This window comes from Lichenostomus cassidix, chromosome 1 (assembly GCF_008360975.1).
Source record: "Lichenostomus cassidix isolate B80296 chromosome 1, HeHo_3.0, whole genome shotgun sequence".
In the NCBI taxonomy this organism is placed as follows: domain Eukaryota; kingdom Metazoa; phylum Chordata; class Aves; order Passeriformes; family Meliphagidae; genus Lichenostomus; species Lichenostomus cassidix.
The window spans coordinates 73,102,027-73,123,889 of NC_139479.1; the positions used below are offsets into that span (position 1 = coordinate 73,102,027).

General features: G+C 36.0%; 1 protein-coding gene across 1 annotated transcript in view; it reads left to right on the forward strand.

Moving 5' to 3' along the window:
• The window catches only part of CWF19L2 (CWF19 like cell cycle control factor 2), a 65,094-nt gene that overhangs the window by 18,285 nt on the left and 24,946 nt on the right, over nt 1-21,863 (forward strand). Inside the window, exons 6-10 of the mRNA XM_085064001.1 lie at nt 144-237; nt 1,396-1,511; nt 1,799-2,517; nt 7,495-7,588; nt 10,500-10,589. Coding sequence (XP_084920127.1) covers nt 144-237; nt 1,396-1,511; nt 1,799-2,517; nt 7,495-7,588; nt 10,500-10,589 — 1,113 coding nt within the window. The remainder of the gene's footprint in view (nt 1-143; nt 238-1,395; nt 1,512-1,798; nt 2,518-7,494; nt 7,589-10,499; nt 10,590-21,863) is intronic.

Below are 21,863 nucleotides of genomic sequence, written 5' to 3' on the forward strand. Positions count from 1 at the left end.
TGTACAATAGATACATAAAGCATGAAAGTAGTGGTGATGAATTGACAATATAACATAGACTTCACACACTCTCAAAATTTGTCAGATATTCTATAAAATATGAGCCATTTGCTATGGACACATTAAAATTATTTCTGTTTTAGGCCATCCTGTCTGAGAGAGAACTGAATCCCTATTGGAAAGATGGTGGTACAGGTTTGCCACCAGAGAAGGATGAAGAAGCTTCAGTTAAGAAAGGTAAAGAGCAACTTACAGTAATAATTTTAAATGTCTGTCTGTCATTTCTGGTCTCTGTGTTGTTAACAAATTAGTCCTAATGTTGTTGTAACAGGATTATGAATAATATACATATTATTAGTCATACATGTAATAAAGTAAATTTGGATGAAAATGCCATAATGAATATTGGGTTAATATCGAAGTACATTGTTTTGCAGAATTTCTCTTCACTAGTTTTTAATCTTGAGTGGTTTGACCTTCAATATCCTTACAGAAATTCTCCATTTTGAACTAATTAAAGGAAAGCATGATTTAACCAAGACAAGATAAATTGTTGTCAACTCATTTGGTTCCTTTCATTCCATTGCACAAATTATAGTTTTAAAGTATTCACCCACAGAAGTCTGAGTCACATCAAAATGAAGTACTTTACAGATGCAGTTTGTGAAAAATATTATTTCTGTAGCCTTTTCACTTTTTTCCTTACCCCGGGGTTATCCTGTCCATTTCCAGCAAACGCAGTAATAAAAACCTTTTTCATATTGTCGTGAACCATTTATCATGTGATAAGAAGGGTCTTTGTATTCTGTCAACAGGGAAGAGTGGGGTCTGTGGCTTTTTGAGAGTCTTTCTCTGTGTACATTCCGTCCCAGAAGCCATTAGCCTCGTGCCCACTTTTAGGAGTCACAGAGATCAGCTATCTGTAAGAGGTGACAGATGTCAGTGAGTGTGTGTGTTCAGAATGTTAAGACCACTTCTAGCTTCTCACATGGGAAGCAGTGGGTTACTCATTCATTTTCTGAGAAAGGAAATTCACTTGTTTGTGTGTAAGGGGTATGCCAAAGAATGGGCACAGAATGTGGAAAACAACAGGAAGGTTCTTTAAATGTCATAAAGAAACTCCACAACTTGTCATATGCCAGTCATGGAAACTGCTTGTGTTCTATGATAACCTAGAGAAGCTTAAATTAAATCAGTGGTATTGCTGAGGTATAACCAGCATTAGCTTATGAAAATATGTAATTGTATTTGTATATTAATTCTGTTTTTGTTTTGCACTCCTTCAATTTTTACACTAAGTTTAGGCAAAGCTTTAATGTCACATACAGAGTAAGGCTAAATAGGAAAAATTACTTGAGATGTAAAACTATGACCTCTTATTGTTTTCTACTTTAGTTACAGTGGTAGAAGATGCTGGATTGAGTTGGCTGCGAAAATCATACCAAAGGATGAAGGAACAGGCTGAGAGAGAGAAACGAAATTTTGAGGAAATTGTAGCTGAGAGATATGGGGTAAGGATCTTCAGTTAAATTTTCTTCATACTAATAGATGCTTGAAAAAATTACTTTCATATAGAGGCACAAGTACTGAATGTGTAGTGCAAGACATATGAAAAGAAGCAGGAAAAAACAGCCTCTGAAGCTTCTCTCAAGTGATGGAGGATTTAAAACTACCCAGCCTTTTATATATTTTTCTTGTTAAATGTTTTTAATATATCGGATCCTACAGCAGATTTAAAATATGTATACAGTATCCCATGGCCTTAAAAGTGGTGTGAATTTTTTATTCTTTCTTTTAGTCAGTGGAGGTATTTCAATCACGATTAGAAGAAGCTGAAAAAGCTGCATCCAAAAAGGAAAAGTATCATAGAAGTGGAAGATGGAAGAAGACTGACTATCCAGAAAGTGAGAAAGAGAAGAAAGAGCAGCATTTTGAAAAGATGACACGAGATGAAGATGATAGAACCAGAAACACGTCTGGGGGCTATTCCAGGGAGAAGTATGGCAAGGGGGGAGCGCTGGAAGACAAAGGTTACAAAAGAGATGTGTCAAGAGCAGACCGGGAATGTGGACACAGTAGCATGGACTCAGTATTAAGGGGCTGCAGCTCCAAAGCAGAAAAATACTCCAGTGAAAAACGAAATCAGGAAAAGAGTTCATCCCTAAGCAACATGAAACACAGATTTTTGAAACCCTCTGAAGATGATTTGTCATCTTACAGTGCACCCAGAGACTCCAAGTCACAGCAGTCCTCTTCCAAACTGCCAGCTCATAGCTCTTTGAGCAGCCGTTTCCAGAAACCTGGTGAGGATACTGCACTGTGGACCAAAACACACGCAGAAGATAGCAATGAGAAATTAATATCTGATCAAAAACCATCAGGTACTAGGGAACAAATTGATGGCAAAAGTTGGAAAAGAACTCCAGGTGATGAAAAAGAGAAGTCACAACAGGAACACACAAGCAATACACCTGAGAAGAAACAGATTTTATCTGACAATAAAACATCATCCTCTAGGTATTTTATGAACATCTTTACTTGGTTTTCATGTGCCTTTTTTTTCATGGGAGAATATAACAGAAACTCTATCTCCTTTTTGGTAATACAATATAATATAATATAATATAAGCACTGATCATATCAGATCTCTTTAGTTTGGAGGAGGAGTCTTAGCCTCCAGCTAAGGGCAGCTAGAAGAAATAAGTTAAGTTAAGTAGATGTAGTGAATATTCCCTACCTGACCTGTTTTCTCAGCACATTTGAGAATTGCTATTGATAGGTTATTTTCTGCTTCTTTCTAATGTTAGTTCACACTGCAGTAAAATTGGCCTCATAGGCAAAAAAACCCTGCAAAATATCTTAACAGTCATTGAATATATAAAATACAAGCTAGAAGCGTTAGAAAATGCTGACTAAAAACTGCAGTAATTAATACAGCAGGGATAGGTTTGCCACTTGTGAGATGAGCTCATATGCTAAAGTAGAAGCATATGAAAAATAGTAGAAGGTACTGATTAGAAAGTGCATTTTCCGTAGTAAGGAGGAAGGATTAGTAGGAGTGGGAAGGGAAACACAAACTTAATAGGCAGAAGGAATTTGATTTTCCCTGACTTGCTTTCATGAAAGACAAAGGAGAGTAGTAAGGAGAGGTGGTCAGACAAGTAAGTTGTAGAGAGCTGACCTTCTGCTCTGCTTAAAGCCTCCTGTTCTCTAGTATTAGCAGCTTGCTGGTTCTTCCAGGGATTTGACTAGTGTGACTATTACTTTGAATCCTTTATTTTAGATCTTTCCAATAATTTGTAGGGATGTGCAGAAGTATATTAGAGTCAGGATGATTTTATTAAATTGCTTGGGAAAGCTGAACAAGTAAATATTCTTTGTTGGAGTATGTAAGAAAAATTATTTGATTGAAAAAAACATTTGATGAAATATGATCAAATATTCTTTCTTTCTTATATGCTTATGTCAGTTATTTTCAGAAAAAGCTTCTCATAGCAGGGTTATGAAGTAGTTATTTTATTTATAATTGTTCCTACATGTAATACTTATATACCTCACTGTATATTTCCAAAGAAAAAATGTACATTAATGACTACTGCATGACTAACCAAAAATGGGCATCTTAGTCTACACAGTTCTTTATATTTTGTATGTTGGGTATTTTTTCCAGATTTTACTTGCTATACTTTGGGAGAAGCCAATGAAATTTAAATTTTCATTGATAGCATGAATATGAATTATTTGCATGATGTTCACCTTTTCTCTTTCTTTTATTAAAGCATGAGCCTGAGTGTAAGTCATGGCAGGAGTAATGAATGAAAGGTTTAGGGTTGCTCAGAGTCACCATCTAAGGTATTAGCAAAAATGGTTTTAATATAAATCTATAAAAGTCATAAAAATGATACTTAACAAAGTTTGGTGGTAAGGTTCACTTTATTATTTACTACATGAATGAAACATGTAGTAAAAGGAAAACTGAGTTAAAATTGATTTAGATTGTTTTACACAGAGTCTGAAGATACAAAAAGGTAAGGGAGACTCTTTCATTGAGGCACAAGGTTCTGAGTGGACCCTTGCTTTCTAAACTTATGGAGCTCAGGTGTGGCTAGGTCCAATCTTTGCCTCAGATTTGATCAACAGTTTATGTCTCAGGGATTACATCTGTTATTAGTTAGGGTCACCTGAAGAACCACTGTTTAAGATATCAGCAAGATGTGATCTTAATATGATGTTGTAAAAGTATCAGTTTGCCACAGGTGAAATTTTCACATGTTTTCTGGTGTAGCAGCAGTCTGAATTTTATTTAGAGTTTTAAGATGAATCACAAGATTTTACCAGTATTTAATTATTGACTAATTTTACATTTACATAGCCAGTCAATAGGATTTACTACAATCACAACAGTGACAATTATAAACCTGAGACTGCAACATGAATACTGTACTTGCTGTAAAGTATCTTAGGTCAATTCACACATGCATGCCCATGGACAAAAAGAGATATATAGGGATAGATGTGTCCAAATGTATAAAAATTTATGTATGTGTATATATAAAAAAAGCCTTTTAAGAGTTCTCTTGAGTTCAGTGAAATACTTCAAATGTATTGGAATTTATCAAGGCACAGGATTTGAGCCTCAAGGAGTGGAGGGTTTCAGCCCAGGCCCTCTTTTCAGCTTTCTATGATGGTGCTCTAATCTTTGCCAACTGGAGAGCTGCTGAGTTCTGAGAGGTGTCCCACTGAGAGTGTGATGCTGGTGAAGCCCACTGTGGTCCAGGAGAGCTCAGAGGGCCTCATGTAGCACTGCTGTTTGTGGGGTTGCAATATGCTGGGCTTCAGTCATCAGTAAATTTCCATCCTGGCCACAGTTTGGCTCAGTCACTGGAATTTTGAATATTCCAGTAGCATTGGTATTGTTCCACTCAGGCTGTGATTCAGGTTAGTAATGTTCAGAGGCTGCCAGGGGATTATTTCTGCGTTTGTTCCCCACTGTGGCAGGCACCAGGAGTTCTGGGTGTGGACAGTGCGTTCCCTCCTTAGCCAGGCGAGAGTTCCTCCTATAGTCAAGGGATGCTTCACCACCCAGCTCATTACACGAAGGCCAAAGCGTAGTGGGAATTCTTGGGATTGCAGAGTGGCCTAGGAGAGGGAGGGCTAGGAACAGTGTGGAGGAAAATGCACCACCACATTGCTGTGGAAAAAATAAATTCCATCCTATCCAGCCGGACATAGTATAACATATAAATATTGAGTAGAAGTTAGTGACACCATCACCTCACTATTGTTTTCTTCAAAGAAGCAGCTACTCTCTTTCAGTCTGTTTTTTTTTTTTTGTGAAATAATGGTGATTAACTTTTTTTAATTGCAGGTACAAAAACTGTACCTCTTTTTTAACTGCCACATTTACTAAGTGCAATGCTAATTGTAATTGGACAAAACTGCAAATTTTGGGAAATTAGATCATGTGCGGAAATGGTTTACCTATTCAAGTTCAAATAATTCAATTATTGTGATAGAAAAGATAATTCTTTTCCTCACAGAAGAGCACTCGACATAGAAACTGTTCAGCTGATATTTTCTTTTGCATCTGTTTTTGTTCTGGTACTGTTAAACCAAATTGCACATCTTCTTTGATATTTTAATTGTATTTCTTAGCCAATGCAATTACCAAGCTGACTTATTAGTAAAGTGGGGATTACTTAGACCTGCAAAACCATACAGCCTCTGCTTATTGACATAACTGATTTCCAAGTTCTTCTAAGATGACTCTTAATTCCTGAGATTCTGTGTGCTTGAAATAGTCAATACCCTGTCTTCCTGTTTCAGTCAGAAGTTTTTTTTTTTCCCCCTAGAATTTTGTAGAAAATTCTGGCTTTTAGAACATTTCAGGTTTGGGTATGTGCTGTAGATATCTGTTGGGAGTAATTTATAAGCTGCTGCTTTCATTCTCTTCTTAAAGTTTCAAGACTTGTAATACATACACTCTTTCAGTAGTGTTGTCAGTCACAAAAAATAAATCTTCTTTGAGGTGAAGGCTTGAATTAATAGGTGTTGCTGTTCAGTTCCTCATCTCTCATGCTGAAAGCATAGCTTTTAAATTTTATCTTTTCTAAAGCACAGAGGAAGTTTCTTCAGCCTATAAATCAAAGTGTTTTGGACAGTTATGACATAGGTTAATTAAAAGTGCTGATTGGATGTCCAAGGGATCTCCCCAGAGGAAAAGTCCATCAGCTAATGTTTGCTGGAAGTCACACTTAATAATGTGACTGCTTCAGAGTTTAATTTGAGACAAGATAAAAAGCAAATCGAAACAATGTCTCGAGTCTCAAAAAGTTCAGACAATGATTCAAGCACTTGTACTACTTAAAAAAAAGCGTAGATGAATTAATAAACGCCTTTTGTTCCCTTTACTGAAATAGTCTGCCTTGCTTTGAAAGATATAGCTTAAGGAAAAGTGAGAACTTAATCTTTGAGTGTTCTGTGTCTGGTGAAGTTAAAGTAAATTCTGCTGAGTTTTGGACTGGGCATCTCGGAAATGAACAAAAGCAACTTGGGAATTTTCTCAGGACTGGGGAGACCTGGTGGTTAAAGATGGCACCATTTCCCATTCTTCAAATCCTGCAGGGTTTAACCATATCAACTAGTGAGTGAATTCTTTCTCTAACAGCAAGAACCAATATCATAATTGTACTCTTATATCTCTTTTGTTTTAGGTATTTTACTTTTAGCGTTAAGTTTGTTTTAGTCTTTCCTAGGGTTAGAGAGCAAGAGCCAAACTTATCTGCTGTCTCTTCCCAATATTTCTTGGAGCCCTTATTTAATAAATATCATGAGAAGTCATACAGTGAGTTTTTAAGATTAAAATTAAGATACAATACTCTTTATTACCAGCTGTGGCTTCTCTAGGGGGACTTCATATTTTTAAAATGGCGCCAGTTAATTTTCCATGGAAACTCTGCTGTATCGGCCATAAGATGCTCAGATGCAAAGATTGTACTGTGAGCAGTATGGGAAAATATGTGATTTTTCAAGAGATGGAAGGTGATTTGATGAATAGATTAACTTAGAAATGGGTGATTTTGCAGGAGCTGAGAAGTAGAAGCAAAGGTCCTTTCTGACCAAAGGCAGAAAGAAGAATTGGAGTGGGTTGAAATAACTTTCTGTTTCTCTTTCCCTTGTTTTTTTCCTGCTTGTACCTGGTACTGGCTTTTGACTGGGTTGTTTTTTATGCTGGGAAAATGTTCACAGATAGTGCTTTCCTTTTATTTGATCTCAAAAGTGAAAGGAAACAAACCTCATAAAAATTTTATTCAAGCTCTTTGGTTTCAGAGTCCTTGGCAACTTCTGACTGCAAATATATTTTTATGATGTGTTCTTTTCAATTATTTTGCCAATAGGAGCATATGTACCAGTATAGCAGGCTTATCATACTTAATTACACAGGTGAATACTACATTGCTTTTCTATGGCTTTAGTGCAGCTGGTGTTTTACAGATCATCAAAGGATGAGCTGCCTCAGGTCCTTACTGAAGAGGAGATGAACAGACTGGGAGCGAGGATTGTGAAAGCAGAACTCATGGGAGACACGGTAACGTCTGTGAAAAACTGTCACGATTTACTGCAATTTTTATTTAAAGCTCCCAGTGACTTAATTGTTTGGGTTTCACAAAGGGTATTGATTCAAGCAATTAAAGACCTGCAAAATCTGCTAGGATTTGAAGATACTGCTTTTACAGTAACTTCTGCTTTAAATGCAATGGTTCACAGACTAGAGTAGAGGATTCAGATCCCTGGGCTTTTAGGGTAAGCAGCATATTCAAAACCAGTTGTTGTTGCCTTTTTTATAGTATTTATCATCTTTTTATTAAATAGGGGCAGGTGAAAACTACAAAGCTCCCTGTCTGTGTTACAGGGTAAACAGTGTCTGGAGCTTTACATATTTCATCAGCTTTGTCATGAGTAGATGCTTGTGGTCCATAGCTCTGCTGTATAAGCAAGCTTATTAATTATTATATGGAAATTATAAGACTGAAAGGAACCGCATAGGCCATTGCAGCCAGCTCTGCATTGAGAACAGCAGTGGAATGCTTTGTGGTCAGCTCCACAAAATACCTGCCCTGGTTGAGACTGGGCTCCTGGAGCTGGAGGAAACAGCTGCACATTTAACATGGCTTGTTTCAGCCAGCAACCTGAAGGAACAAGAATTTCACCCTTGTGGAACACTAAATTCTGGAAGTATATGTATTTTATTTATTACATTAAACATGGCTATAATGAGCTAATTCCCTTTAGTAGTACTGTTTGGAAGTTTCTGTTATAACAAGGTCAGAGTCTGTTTACTTTTAAGCTGTGTTTTTCAAGTGCTTGGCTCTGAATAGCTGCTGTTAAGGAGCTATTTTTCTATTTTTTTAGAAGCAAATGCTATCACTGTGGGCCTTTATATTTATTTTTTAAGATTAATTTTTACTGCACCTTTTTAGTTTGCCTCTTGTGACATAATATTTGCACCAAAATCTGCATCTTTAAGAAATAATAAATAAATATTTATTTATGGTAATATATAAAACATGTTATATCTGCAAGTAATAAATTAATATTTATCAAGAGCTGTTGATTCTTTGATTTATGGAAAGTTTAGGTATGTTTTGTCATTATTACTGGACTAGGGCATGGTGTTGATCCTTGTTAAAGCCCCTATCAGATAATTCAAATTTTGTTAGGAAAAAGTGTCCATTTTACAAATACTATCTTTTCAAACCAATTTTATGTTATTAATTCTTTTCCCACAGGCTTTATTCATAGATGTGTGTATGTAGCTTAAAAATTTGAACAGCTATACCTTCTTTAGAAATCCTGTCCATTTGAAATGTTACCAGCTTCAAAGGTGAATTAAATGTAACTTCAAGCTGTGTATTTCCTACTAAGATATAGTGTTAATGATTTAAATAGATGTGTCCATATGTTAATCTGTAATTTTCCTAGTTCATTCTAAAAACCATACTCTACTGAGGAAAAGTATGCTTATTAATGTAATTATATGAGAGGTTTGTGAGGGCGTGATGTAGTCACTTATGATATTATATTATTTAATACATTTTCCTGCAGGGGAAAATGACTGAAGCTATCTATACACTAATTGCTAATGTACTGGGGAGGGGAAGATTTTCCAAAGACTTGATGGAAAGCAGCAAAAATTTGTAAACTTTTTTTTTATTCTGATACTGCTCGGCTTCAGTAGCATTGCCTAAACAAAACTTTGGGCACAGATCTGGTCTTTTTCTTTTCAACCTGATAGGAACTGAATACAAATAATTTGACAAAAAATATACAGGTGTTATGTGGGGAGAGTGCAATTCATTTAATAGTCTATCATTTTGTTTTGTTTTGACCCAAATCATGTAGCAGAAACCAGTATTACAATTTTACTATTGTTTTTATGTATACAGCAGTTTTCTATATATACACTCTGAATCAGCCTAGTAAAAAAAAATAAACCAAACAACAACAGTTTAAATAATAAAATAGCTAATCCTTGCCTTGTGGCATTTTAAATACTTTTCATGGTCTTTCTCTAATCAAATGGAAAATGCAGCTTGTTTAGACAAGTTCATTGCCACACATCAGAACAGATGGTTATGTAACAGCATGTCCTGGTGGCTGGAGCTCAAGGTTGGCCATGTGGGCCAAATGAATTCTGAATCTATTTTTGTTACTGATTTGCTGCTGGGTGTTGATCAAATGGCTTAATTTTGGGGTGGCAAGTATGGGCATGATTGTTGGTGTCCAATCAATGAAACTGGAGAGGGGTCAGAGTATAAATGGTTTTATTCCTTAGGGGTTGATAGGTTGTCACTTGGCAATTCTTAGCAATCCAAGATATTCTGAAATACTTTATTTATTTAATAGATGGATGAGAGAGCAGGACCATCAAAACTAATGTGCACAAGACTGTAAACACTTCTTATTTTCGACCCCTTGTACGTTTTTGTTCTGAAAATAAGGTCTTAAGTGAAAAAGTTGGACATGCAGTGTAGAGAGATACGAAACTGCATAGCAAAAATTTCTGAGATATATTTCCCTAGACCCAGAATGGATATATGTGTGTAAAGGTGTATACATATATGTGTGTGTACAATAAAAAAAAAAAGATTTATTCAGGCTTCCTTATTTCACGTCCTATATATAAAGTAATACTCATGCTTAACTATGCAAAGCATTTATTAGTACAACTTAATAATGTTTAAGATTACTTTTTCTGGTCTTTTTATGGCAATGCTTGTTCCTATACTTCAAATGCCTCGTGAATATTTTTTTCATGTTATATCCTGTAAAGAGTTGTGTGAATTATATTGACATGTTTTCTTTAGTCTTTTGTGTCATTAGAGTTTAAAATACTATATCAAACCACAAAAAATGACAGGAATGGTTATTTTTGTTACGAAAGTCTCTTAAAAGTTTAAAATAGTTAAACTAATGGAGTACTGTCACTTTCTTTGAAGGAGTTAGCTTCAGAACTTCAAGCAAAACTTGACAATGCTCGCAAGTTGAGAGATACTCAAGGACAGATTCCAGCAAAGGCTGGCAGAGAGGTGAGTGGGAAAATATTCTTCTTTTCTTTGCACTAACACAATGGTGTGATACAGGTAGCAGCTGAATTAGAGAACATCAAGTGCACTTAGGAAAATTAGAAAGTGTGACTTCAGGTGAGTAACTGTCCAAATTGAATTGTATCTTTTGTTGGTAAACAAAACTTTCTCCGTTGCACTTTAGCAAATTCAATGGGATTTTTTTTTACTCATAATATTGTCACAACAAGGATATATATCTTCCATTAAAAAGGAAACTGGTATGTGCTGGTTGTTACATAATTCTGTTGTCTCTGAAGAAGCTGGCACTTCAAATGTTATTCTTTTTGAAGGGTAGTATTTAAGAAATGTAAGAAAACGTTTTCCATACCAGCACTGATATAAGGAAACAGGATTAATATCTTAAGCTATGAGCCCTGTCCTCATGATGGAGAGGAAACTTTTAGGCAAAAACTAATATTCTTGTTCAGTTTGACCCTAATTCCACAGTGAAAATTCAGCTGCTAGGGAGTTGAGTTTGAAAAGCCACTGTTTTTTTTTTTTTTTTCCAAAAAGACTTCATGTCAGACCTCATACACTGACTAGTAGTTCTCCAGTCTTTAGAAGACAAAATGAACTGGAATATAGTGTGTAGCCTCTTGCTGACTACCTTGTGACAATACTATTAAAGTCTCTCACACCTTGAATTCGCAAGAATTTAAAATATCAAAAGATCTGTGTAGGTAGACTCTGCATCATTGCAGTGCAATTCTTTGGCATGTTTTTTGTAAATGTAAAAAGAACCTGAATAAAGCAGATTGGAGTTGTGTAATTACACAGGAAAAATCCCTTCAGATTTTATAACTGGGAAGTAAAGGGTGTTTTGTGGGTGGTCCTCAGAAATGTTAGTGGACCACCTATTCCTTAGAAACAGAGTTATGAATACCAATTTTGGTCAGTCTTGGTCTTATCCGTAGTCTGATTTTTATTTTAATTTTTAATTAAAGCATTTTTACATCTAACAGCATGTAGTCATTGCAAAAGTACCAAATGTAAATATTTATGAATATGCCTTGCCAGTGCCTCTTTCCTGGTTTCTTCTAGCCTATGTTACATGGTGTTTGCTGGTGAGCAGTCCAGCAGAGCTGACAGTTGCTCTGTCCTAAGCCCTGTCGTTGTGATGCCAGGGTAGTCTTACTGGTTTTACAGCTTCCAATTGGTTTTGGACTAATGGGACACAAGCAGGATGTGTTTGGTACTCCTGTGTATCAAGGGCCAGCTAAGCCACACTGTATGTCTAAACAGCCCAGATGTTCAGAAACCATCTTATAGCACAAGAGAAGCTGATTTGTGAAGGTGTGTTTGACTCTGTATGGCTCAGCCTTTCTGTGACATAGACCATGCAAGCGACACCCTCAGCCACTTCAGCCAGGTGTATTTCAAGTGAGGCACCTGAAGCAGTTTCCATAGAAATGGTTGTCCAAATGGATGTCCTATTGGTCCCAAAGTTTGATAGCTTTACCTCGATGAGCAGTAACAAACATGAAGCATTTTGTTTCAGGCAGGTCTGTGTCTGCTTGTACGGAACAGCATGGCCACTGTCATGCTGGGAGGTCCTCAAATGTGGCTTTGCCTTATTTGAATCTCTGTTGGGGGAACTGGGGAGATGAATGAGGAGGCAGTGAAGACAATTTTGGATGCATCTCCCTGGGAAGTTTTTTTTCTTAATTAATTGGACATGGATCAATTTTCCAATTCTGTTCACTGTGTGACTGAGTGAAGACTTATGCTAGCATAAGGGGGTGTATGAATGGCAGGGGTTTGTGCAGAGGACAGGATCAATTCTTTTGATAGTGGTGCTGGTTTATTCTGCCTTAAAGTGATCAAGAAATTACAGACTGAAGGGACTATAAAGTGCTAGTCTTTATAGAAGAGACTATAAATCCTGGTTTAATTTTATCTAATTTAATTTTGTTTATAAGGGAGAGTAGAGGCAAATATAGCTTTTACAATGATTTAGTGACTACTTTTGAAGCATTTTGACTTAGACAAGAATTCTACCCCAAGCAATCCCAAAATGAGATTTTGAAGTACAGTTTTCAAAAACTGATGTTTGGAGTTTAAATGTTTCTCAGCTGATATATTTCACCAAATCTCTGCTTGGGTAATATCCCTATGTTGTTCACTGCAGGCTGCCTTAAGTATATAACCCTGTAAATTTTAGTATGAATACAGTTAAATTATCTATTAATGGACATTGGGGTCTTAATGGGTATTGTACTTAAATACTTGAGTCATGTACAGCTACAATAAATGCACATGAAACGATCCTTTTAAAAGGATGAATTAAAATGTAGATTGTGCTTGTTTTGTCTTTAAGTTTGAGCAGGAGGCAACCTTCAGAATCTATGGAAATAAAGTAACTTTTGATTTCATTTGGGATAGAATGAAATGATGCTTATTTTTAGATGCTTATTGTCTAATTTGTCATGGGCACTTTGAGAAAGCTACGCTGGGCTTTGAGTCCTAGTGAAACTGTGCAAAGAGAAGGCTGCTGTACCATAGGGTTTCTGAGTTAGGATAGGTGATGAAAATGAGTACCTATCGAATGTAAGGAGACAGCAGAAAATTGTGGAGACTTCAGCATTTAGGACACAACTTCCACATGTTCATAGTTTACCTCTTTAATACAGTTTGTATTTCTGTTCTGAAAGTGCTACAAAACTCTAGATTTTACTACATTGGTTATGAGGATGTCACCACTGCCATTGCCAGTATCAGTCACAACTGATACAAATTATATTTCCCTTCGGTATTTTTGTTTAACAAGTTATATCTGGAGCATTAGCACTCCTTTGAGAGCACATAATTTGCAGTGGATTTTGGTAGTACAAAAATTGGAAGGTAAAAATTCAAATGAGGAAGAGGCAGAGTATAGAATAGATCTTTTGGAAGGGGCTTACTGTGAACATCTAATCCAGCAACATGGTGGTGGATGAATACAGTAAAAGAGTATGCATCTTTTAAAACTATTTCCAATCCCAAATAAAGTATGGCTTAGAAGAAAAGCTTTTCAACCCTAAGCCTGTTTCTGTATTCCATAGAACTTAATTAGTATGCGAGAAACAGAGACAAGTTTCTGCTCAGCAAATGCTAGAGACAGTTTTCAATAATGATGAATTGCATTTGACAAACAAAATCAATACAAAATTGAATGAAAGCTAGAAGGTGGTACTTTAAGCAAAATAACATGGTAGAGGATATACTGTTACAGAGTATTTAAAAGAAGAGAGTTCTGAAAAATAGAGAGAAACAGCTACAGGCTTTTCTGTTATGCATCTGAGAATATATAGGAAAAATATTAATTATTTCATCATAGAAAGTCTTCATTTGAATAACTAAATTTTCTGTGGAAGTCCATCAGTCTTCGGTCTAGTATGAATGTTTTTCTACTGAAGAGTATTCAGTAATTCTGTGAAGCCTCTTGGGCATGAAGATATCTGTAGAGTAAAACTGGAATTTTGGAGGCACAGCATTTCACATTACAGTAAAAATATGGCTGACACGATGCTGTTTCAAAGGAGAAAAACATTCCTCGGCTACCTGTTGCATCTGTAAGAATGATAGTCTCCAGTCCATAGCTTGTGCATCTCAGGTGGAAAAGATTTATAATGCAAAGAAAAGTTAATGAGTTTTGTGGCATAAGTAGGGCTTTTTTTCTAGCGGAAACCTTCATAATATTAAGAGCTTCATGTACTTGAAATGCTTCTGCTATTTTAATTTAATTATTCTTCTTGAGTATAAATAATAAAGATGATTATATTTCCAACACCTTCTATCTGAACACAAATTTTGATGTATTGAAGGTCTGATGTTTAATTTGGATTTCTGAGATGCATTAGACTACAGACTGAGTTAGAATTCTAGGGAAACTAGCTCAGTATAAATAATATTTTTAAAATTATTTTTGAAGAATTAACACTGTTTTTCAGAAATGAAACTGAATAAAACAGTTTGGCTTAAATCTCAAGTTGTCCTTATCTGAAGGGGGCCTACAGGGAAGCCGGAGGAGGGACTCTTCGGTAGGAGCTGTAGTGATGGGACAAGGAGTAATGGGTGCAAACTGAAAGATGGGAAATTTAGTTAGAAATTAGGAAGAAATTTTTTACTGCGAGGGTGGTGAGACCCTGGAAGAGGTTTCCCAGGGAGGTTTTGCATGCCCCAGCGCTGGAAGTGTTCAAGGCCAGGCTGGACAAGGCCTTGATCACCCTGGTCTAGTGGGAGGTGTCCCTGCCCGTGGCATGGGGTTGGGACTAGATGATCTTTTAAGGTCCCTTCCAAACCCTTAACATTCTGTGATTCTATAAAATTGCATCCACTGTATATAGTTCTGCATTAGGAGAGACAGGATGGAACATGCTGGATCTTTATCCAGAGATATGATTTGCAGTGCAGTTGCTATCCTGAGCCAAGTAAACCATGGGACATTAGGAATAAGTAGCTGAGAGGAATCAGATGTGGTGCAAACCTGAAATAATATTCTGTTGGTTCCAGTAATGATAATGGAGAAAACTAAGAATGTATGGTTTTTTTTCCATGTGTTTTCAAGATTGACCTATTCACAAATAGCATAAAAATGGCAGTGATTCCTTGGAAAAAGAGACAGTTATCTAAAAGTAAGGTGGGGTGTGTGTGTACATGTGTGTTTGTGTATATGTGTGTATACATGTAAAATTTAGATAGCAATTAGTGCTTTGGAGTAGGAAGTGAAAAAAAGAAGGAAAATAATCAGTGCTTCTGATGTGTGGGTTTTTTTATTTAAAAGGAAACCAAACCAATGCTAAACAAACACAAAAAAAGCAAAAACCAAATCACCCTGAAAATTAACATTCAAAATTGCAGGTGTGCTTGGATGTTTAATTTTAGGTTTAGGAATTGAGACTATAAACACAGATATTTTTCTGCAATGAAAATATTTGGTTGTCAAAATTTACCTGTAGTATGTTTTCATAATGTTCATTCCAACTTAACCAGTGCAGAACCTAAATACAGCTGTAATAATGTTTATAGACTTAGCATATAAAGAATCCTTCAAAAATTAGTTAAAATTGCTTTCCAGAAGAGTATAGCTGAGATACTTGTATAAAAACTAGAAAGCTGAGGATTAAGGATCCTCACTAAATGCACAATAAAAATCTCAGATTTTATTTGGAACTTCAGACGGTAGGGAGATACAGCAACAGATGGCTCATGGCCTGTTTACTCTCAGATGTTTTCAGCTCATCATAAGTTCTGATTCCGGCTGTTCCATCACTCTTGAATCTTGTCTGCAAGACGGCTGTGCCATTCTTTCTCCAGCAAAAGTTTGTGTTTTCCTTACAGAGTTGACTAGCTCTAACCGAAACTCAGAATAACGAAGTGGGTATACTTTTGCAGAGCAGCTTTAATGTCATTAGTGCATACTTTAAAAAAATAGTATGTATATGCAGTTATTGATGACTGTGTTTCCTGAACACTCTTGCTGATGTCAGTAAGAGAAGATTTCACAATTATTTATAACATAAAAACATATGAAGACAAAGTGGTTTAGCTTGCTGAATGTAATTTATAGGAAATTGGCTTTTGCAATTAAAACATATTGGATAAATTTTATCATAACTAAGTGATGTAAAATATCTTACAATTTCAGTACATGTAAAAAGTATAAAAGGGCAGAATGGCTAAAACTTCTTAACATTCAAACTGAGAACACAAAAACTTCAAAGTACATTTTGACAATGGAGACAAAGGCCATATCCAGGTGCCATGGAGCATTTAGAACTGATGGTGCCATTTTTTCTGGGTCTGTTTTTCTCCTAATATATAGAAATATTAAATTTTACTGCTATATTTACCCTTACACTGTGTTAAATCAGTTGATAAGATGAAATAGAAATTTGTGGACTTAAGAACTAACATGCTGCAGTACTTTTTTATGGTCTATGTTTTGTGTCAGATGTTCTTGCTGTAGAAACAAGCCATCTAGGCATTACATTTTTCACAAGTTTTCTTAAATCTTATACTTACAGTGACTCACTGATGTGGCTAAGTGACTAACCATTTCAAAGTGTAGCTAACAATTTTGAGTATCAAACTGAATCTTTAGAGCTTCTTTTAAAGTTGAATTTTCAAGGCTATGTGGCTTCCTGATATCCAGTATTATTTTAAAATTAGACTTAATTGTGTTAGTTTCCCCCATTACTAGGTGCATCACTGGACAGACACATTAAAAGCTGCTGTAAGTTATACATTATTAGTTCCAGTTTTACTTCCACAGGCTGGCAGTGTGACTTACTGATTTTGACTTTAGATTTGTGTTTGTGTCCATTCTACTCATGAGATGATGTTCTGATCACCTATCTTAAAGATGCTCTAAGAAAATAAGTCCTGAGCAGAAGTAGAAAGATTTCTGCATGCAGGGCTGATTGGAGGCATTCATTGTAAAGAAGAGATGAATAAGAAGGCCAGGTTGCTTATTCTGAGTAATAAACAGTATAGCCAAAATAAGTTTTTTGTAATATAAGAACAAAAGATTGCTGAATTTAAAGGGCAACTCTCTTTATATCAACAGGAACAAATGAAATTTTTTACATACTGTGTTATTAACAGGTGTCACTCACTGACTGGTGGAAAGAAAGGATAGAGACCTAATCCTTTCCCATGGTTTGGAGTTTTTGGGGTTTTGTTAGTCTCATGCTTTATACACAAACCAAGCACTATGTGATAAAGATGCTCTTCTGTAGAATAGTTCAACTCTGTGTTGCAGCCTTCATTAAATTTTCTAATGCTTCTCTTTGCTGTTAAACACAAGGGCCTAATTATTGCAGACCAACTTTCTGATATTGGAAAACATTTTTAAAATCCCATTGCTATGTTATCACCTTTTGAATGTACCATAATGGTTCTTATTAATGTATTTAGTAAGTCTTTCTGGAAATACTAGATTTTTAACCTAGTTATAAATTTGCTCTTGCTTTCTTTCCTCATGCTGGTATTTTTCTTAGTCTTACCTTTTTTTTCTGCTATAAGAAACCCAAATCAAAGATACAACTTCTTTACAGTGGACTGCTGTTATAGACCTCTGACCATTTTAGTTTCATCTTGCTATGAGACCCGAACCTCAATCTTCCTCTGAAGAATGCTTTACCTCCTGATTTTTGTATGCATTACCTTGAATGTTACAGTGCCATAATTCACAAATGCCAAGAGTCTGATGGGTAGCTTAGGTGATTTGAAACCTGTTACATGGGGACTCCAGGTTGTGAGTAAAATGGCTCCTGAATATGAAGCGTGGTGCCCTCAGGAATAGCCTCCACTGAAGGAGGCAGATGCTCTTTCTAGATAGGATTTACTCATCCTTCTGATAACTGTGGTGATCATGTGTGAATGCAACCTGAGAACTTAAGAGAAGGGTAACTGGAATGGGAGAAGGAGCAATGGAAGAGAATGGGAGATAGTGGATGGAAGAAATAACTGAGTCCAGCACTCTAAGTGCTAGATCTTTTAGACATGTACTGATACTATGATGTAAGGACAGACTCTTCCAATAGAGGAATAAGACAATATTCAAAGCATTTCCATTGGCCAAAGACTGTAGGAGAAAGGAAACAGGTGGCACGCTTAATGCAGCATCTGACTTGACAAAGCTAGCATTTGGTTGTAGAGGCTTTTTACTTGCTGAAGAATATTCCTGAGCATTGTTATTTCTTCACTACACAGTGCTTGTATCACTTGAGTGTAGTTCTCAGTAAACATTTGCAGACAGCTTTCAATTCATGCAGCATCCAGCTTTTTGTTGGCTCAGTAATTAAAAAATAATACCTATTTTTCTAGCTCTAGTTGTTCCCTATGCCACAATACACTGACTGTTAAAACATATTTTATCCCCTTTAGCTATTAGCATTGAAAAACCATTCTAATTGAGTAGATCTTATCTCAGATGCTTGGCCTGATTACTCCATTTGTTCACCTGCTCCAGTGGCTGCTCCTCAAATTAAGCTGCGCACCTGGTGTGGCAGTGGATTTCCACTTCCTCCTGCTGGATTATGGAACAGGGAGAATCTCTGGAGAGTTCAAAAATGTCTTTCAGAGCTGTATTTTATTTATTTATGTATTTAATTTAAAGCTTTTATCTTCCAAAACCAGACTTGTCTGCTTGTTTTGTTCAGTTGGGTAATAATTGCTTTATAGCAGTTTGTACATTTGTTGAGAACAACTGTGTACTTTGCATATTTAATTGGCCTGAAGTAAAAATTCATGTTCCTTAATTAATGGCAACAAACAATTCCCCTCTTATTCTAGAAATACATGCTATTTTTTTTTCATTTTAGACTGTAAATTATATTGATTTTTCAGCAGTCATCACAAGATTCAGGGATAGTGACTGAGCCTCTTCTTCAGTTTCAGTTTAACGTTTAACAGTAGGTGTCATATTTAAAGTACTTTAATATATGTTTTTAAACCAATGTTGTCCTTAACTGAAATATTATTTATCTGATCATAATTATTGATGAATATTTATTATATCACAATCACTACATTGTGTTACCATATACCACGTCATGTAGTCATGGGAATGCAAGTGTAAAGAAAATATCAATAGATAAAAAGAGAGCATTAAGTAACTCTTGCAGTTAGATTGTATCCACACTGCTTTGAAAAAGTCTGTCACTTCTGTGAGTCCTGGATTTTTCCTGCAAAGGCTCTTTCTCAGGATGGTGTAATTGTTCAAATGTCGAGGAATTCTGCTTTTTATTATACTTGTGTGAACTTGTCCATTACAAATGTTAGAGACATTTCTCCAGAATTCCCAGAATCAGCCTTTGGCACATTTTGAACCTCTATATTGTATTGGCCACTTTCCATTATTTTTATACTGAGACCTATTTAAGGGGTGTAATGCATGCTGAAGGATGTGGACATAATATATTGGAATTCTATTTTGGGAACTCTAGTGAAAATATTTACTTGCTTGAAAAACTCCTCTTACCGATATTTCAGTTTAAAGATGATTTCTAAAGTTTATTCTGATTTTCTTGTTAATCTTTTTCTTTTCCCAGAAAGTATTGTTGAATGGAATGCAAATAATTAATTTATTATTCAGATATTAGCTTTTGATAATGCTGTAAACACTTGACTATCTTTCCTTTTTCTGCCAGAAAGCTTTTTGCTTCTGATGTGTTTAGAAATATCTTTACTAATTATTGTTACTAAGATCCTCCTAAAAATCAGTTTTTGTGTTAATACAATTAACTTTCTGTTTTTATGCTGTATTTTTAAGTCAGTTCTATTTAAATAGGGTTTTGAGTTCTGAGGATGTCTTTTGCTCTAATAACATCTTTAATTTTCTGAATAATCATGTTTGGCTTGCATCCATTGGATTCATTTTGATTCCTAGTATGCATTTACTGTTAGTCTCTAACATGACCTCACATTAGTCTTCATACTGTCCATAATTATTTTATCCTTTTATCTGCTTCCTTTAATTTCTCTTTGATGGACCACTTCTGTTTTTTGGTACTTCGTATTCTAAAGCTAAAAATTACTATGATTTTTTGCCTTTTTTATTACCTCTGGAATATTAAATCTAAATACATTATGGTCAGTATTACATGCCTTGTGTCAGGACCCAGGACTCTTGGAAATTAGGGGGAAAATTATGTATGTATTATCTCTATTGCTCCCATTCCCTGTCCCTGGCCTAACACATTCCATGGTTCAGATCCAGAAGGTAGCTTCCTACTGCTTGTATGTTAGTGTGTTAGCATGCAGAAATGAGAAGAAGAAAGAAAGTGCAAATGTTTTTGGATTTTTAGAGCCCTTTTTCAAAGGCAAATAAAGTCTGACATGTAGAGCACCTTCTGAATTCCATTAATTTTGAGAAAATAGCAGCCTGCATATCAATGGCATCCTTCTTGAAACGTCTGTATTAAGAATTTTAATGAAGAAAAATTTTGGGATGCATAACTTTAAAAGAAATTAGATGCTTGTAAATTGATATGAGAATCTGACATTTACTATTCTTTGCAGTTGTTGAAGCACTGCTGGTGTAATGACTATTGGTTTTAGTGGTTTGTCTTTTTTTAAAGCCATGTGTACAGTGACGTTAAAGTTTAGAGACTGGGAATGGAAAAGCCCATTCTTTTTCTTGTCTTAGTAACTCAAAGGTGTGGGGAAGGAGAGACCTGATTCACCTGAAGTCAGCATCCTTTTGGAGACTTTATAGGGGCAGCAGGTAAAAGGAGCTGAATGATTGGAAAGATGCTCCTGACTGAGGGTTTCACATAAACAGGACCCTTCAGAAGTGGTTACTTGGTAGATTATTCACTGAAAACTGTAAAGGGCTCTGCTGTGTGGATTTGATTAGTCCTCTTGGGAGAGCTGTTGTATCCCTGCTTGCCATGTGGGTGTAGTGGGTTTGGGACAAGGTATTTCTTTTCTCCTCTCCAAAGGTCTGTTTATTTCAGACTAATTAGCAATGCTCTGGATTTTCAAGGTTTTCACTGCAATATAATGGTTATGTGTTCAACCTCCAAACTTGTAAAGTTGCCCAAATTTTGAAAGAACTGTGGCATTTGTGAAGAGTCCTATGATACATTCTTACTGGTGTTAACTTCATCTTTGTTTTCCCTGTCTGCTGTGTATAAAGTTCAACAACATAGTGATGGCCTGAAAACATGGTCCACCCAGTCTGGCTGTTTGTGTCTCAGCCAGGTGTGACCTTTTTGTTGCATGACACGTGTGGGGTGAATGCGCACAGCCTTTTTCTCTTATTGGACTGAATCACCTTTTTTCCCTTCCCAGTAATGAGAAAAGCCCTTACCTTGTGAATAGGTGGGGCATGTATCTGGCTGGTGCTGGAAATAAGTAATGTTGTAATCTCTGAAGATATCATTATTGTTATTGCAGCCAAAGTGGTGCTGGCCATCTTGATTTCCTTTGCAAAATGAGATGTGCCTTTGGTGTTATGGAAGAGAGAGGTCTGGCTTATCTAGGCAGCCTTTTGGTCCATAACTTCTACCTTTAGATGACTTTTCTTTGAAAAAATGGGATTAGTCTGTTGAAGTATTCTTTAGTATCTACAGATTTTTCAGACTTTATTTGGGTTTCTGGGACAAGCTTTCCTTAGTCAAGGATGGCAGGTGGAAAGCAGTTTGGTAGAAAATAGCTTCAAACTGAGATTAATAAAGTTGTTTATAAGATTTGACAAAGGCTGTCCTAATATCATCTGATTAAGTGGTGACCCCATTATGTGCTCTA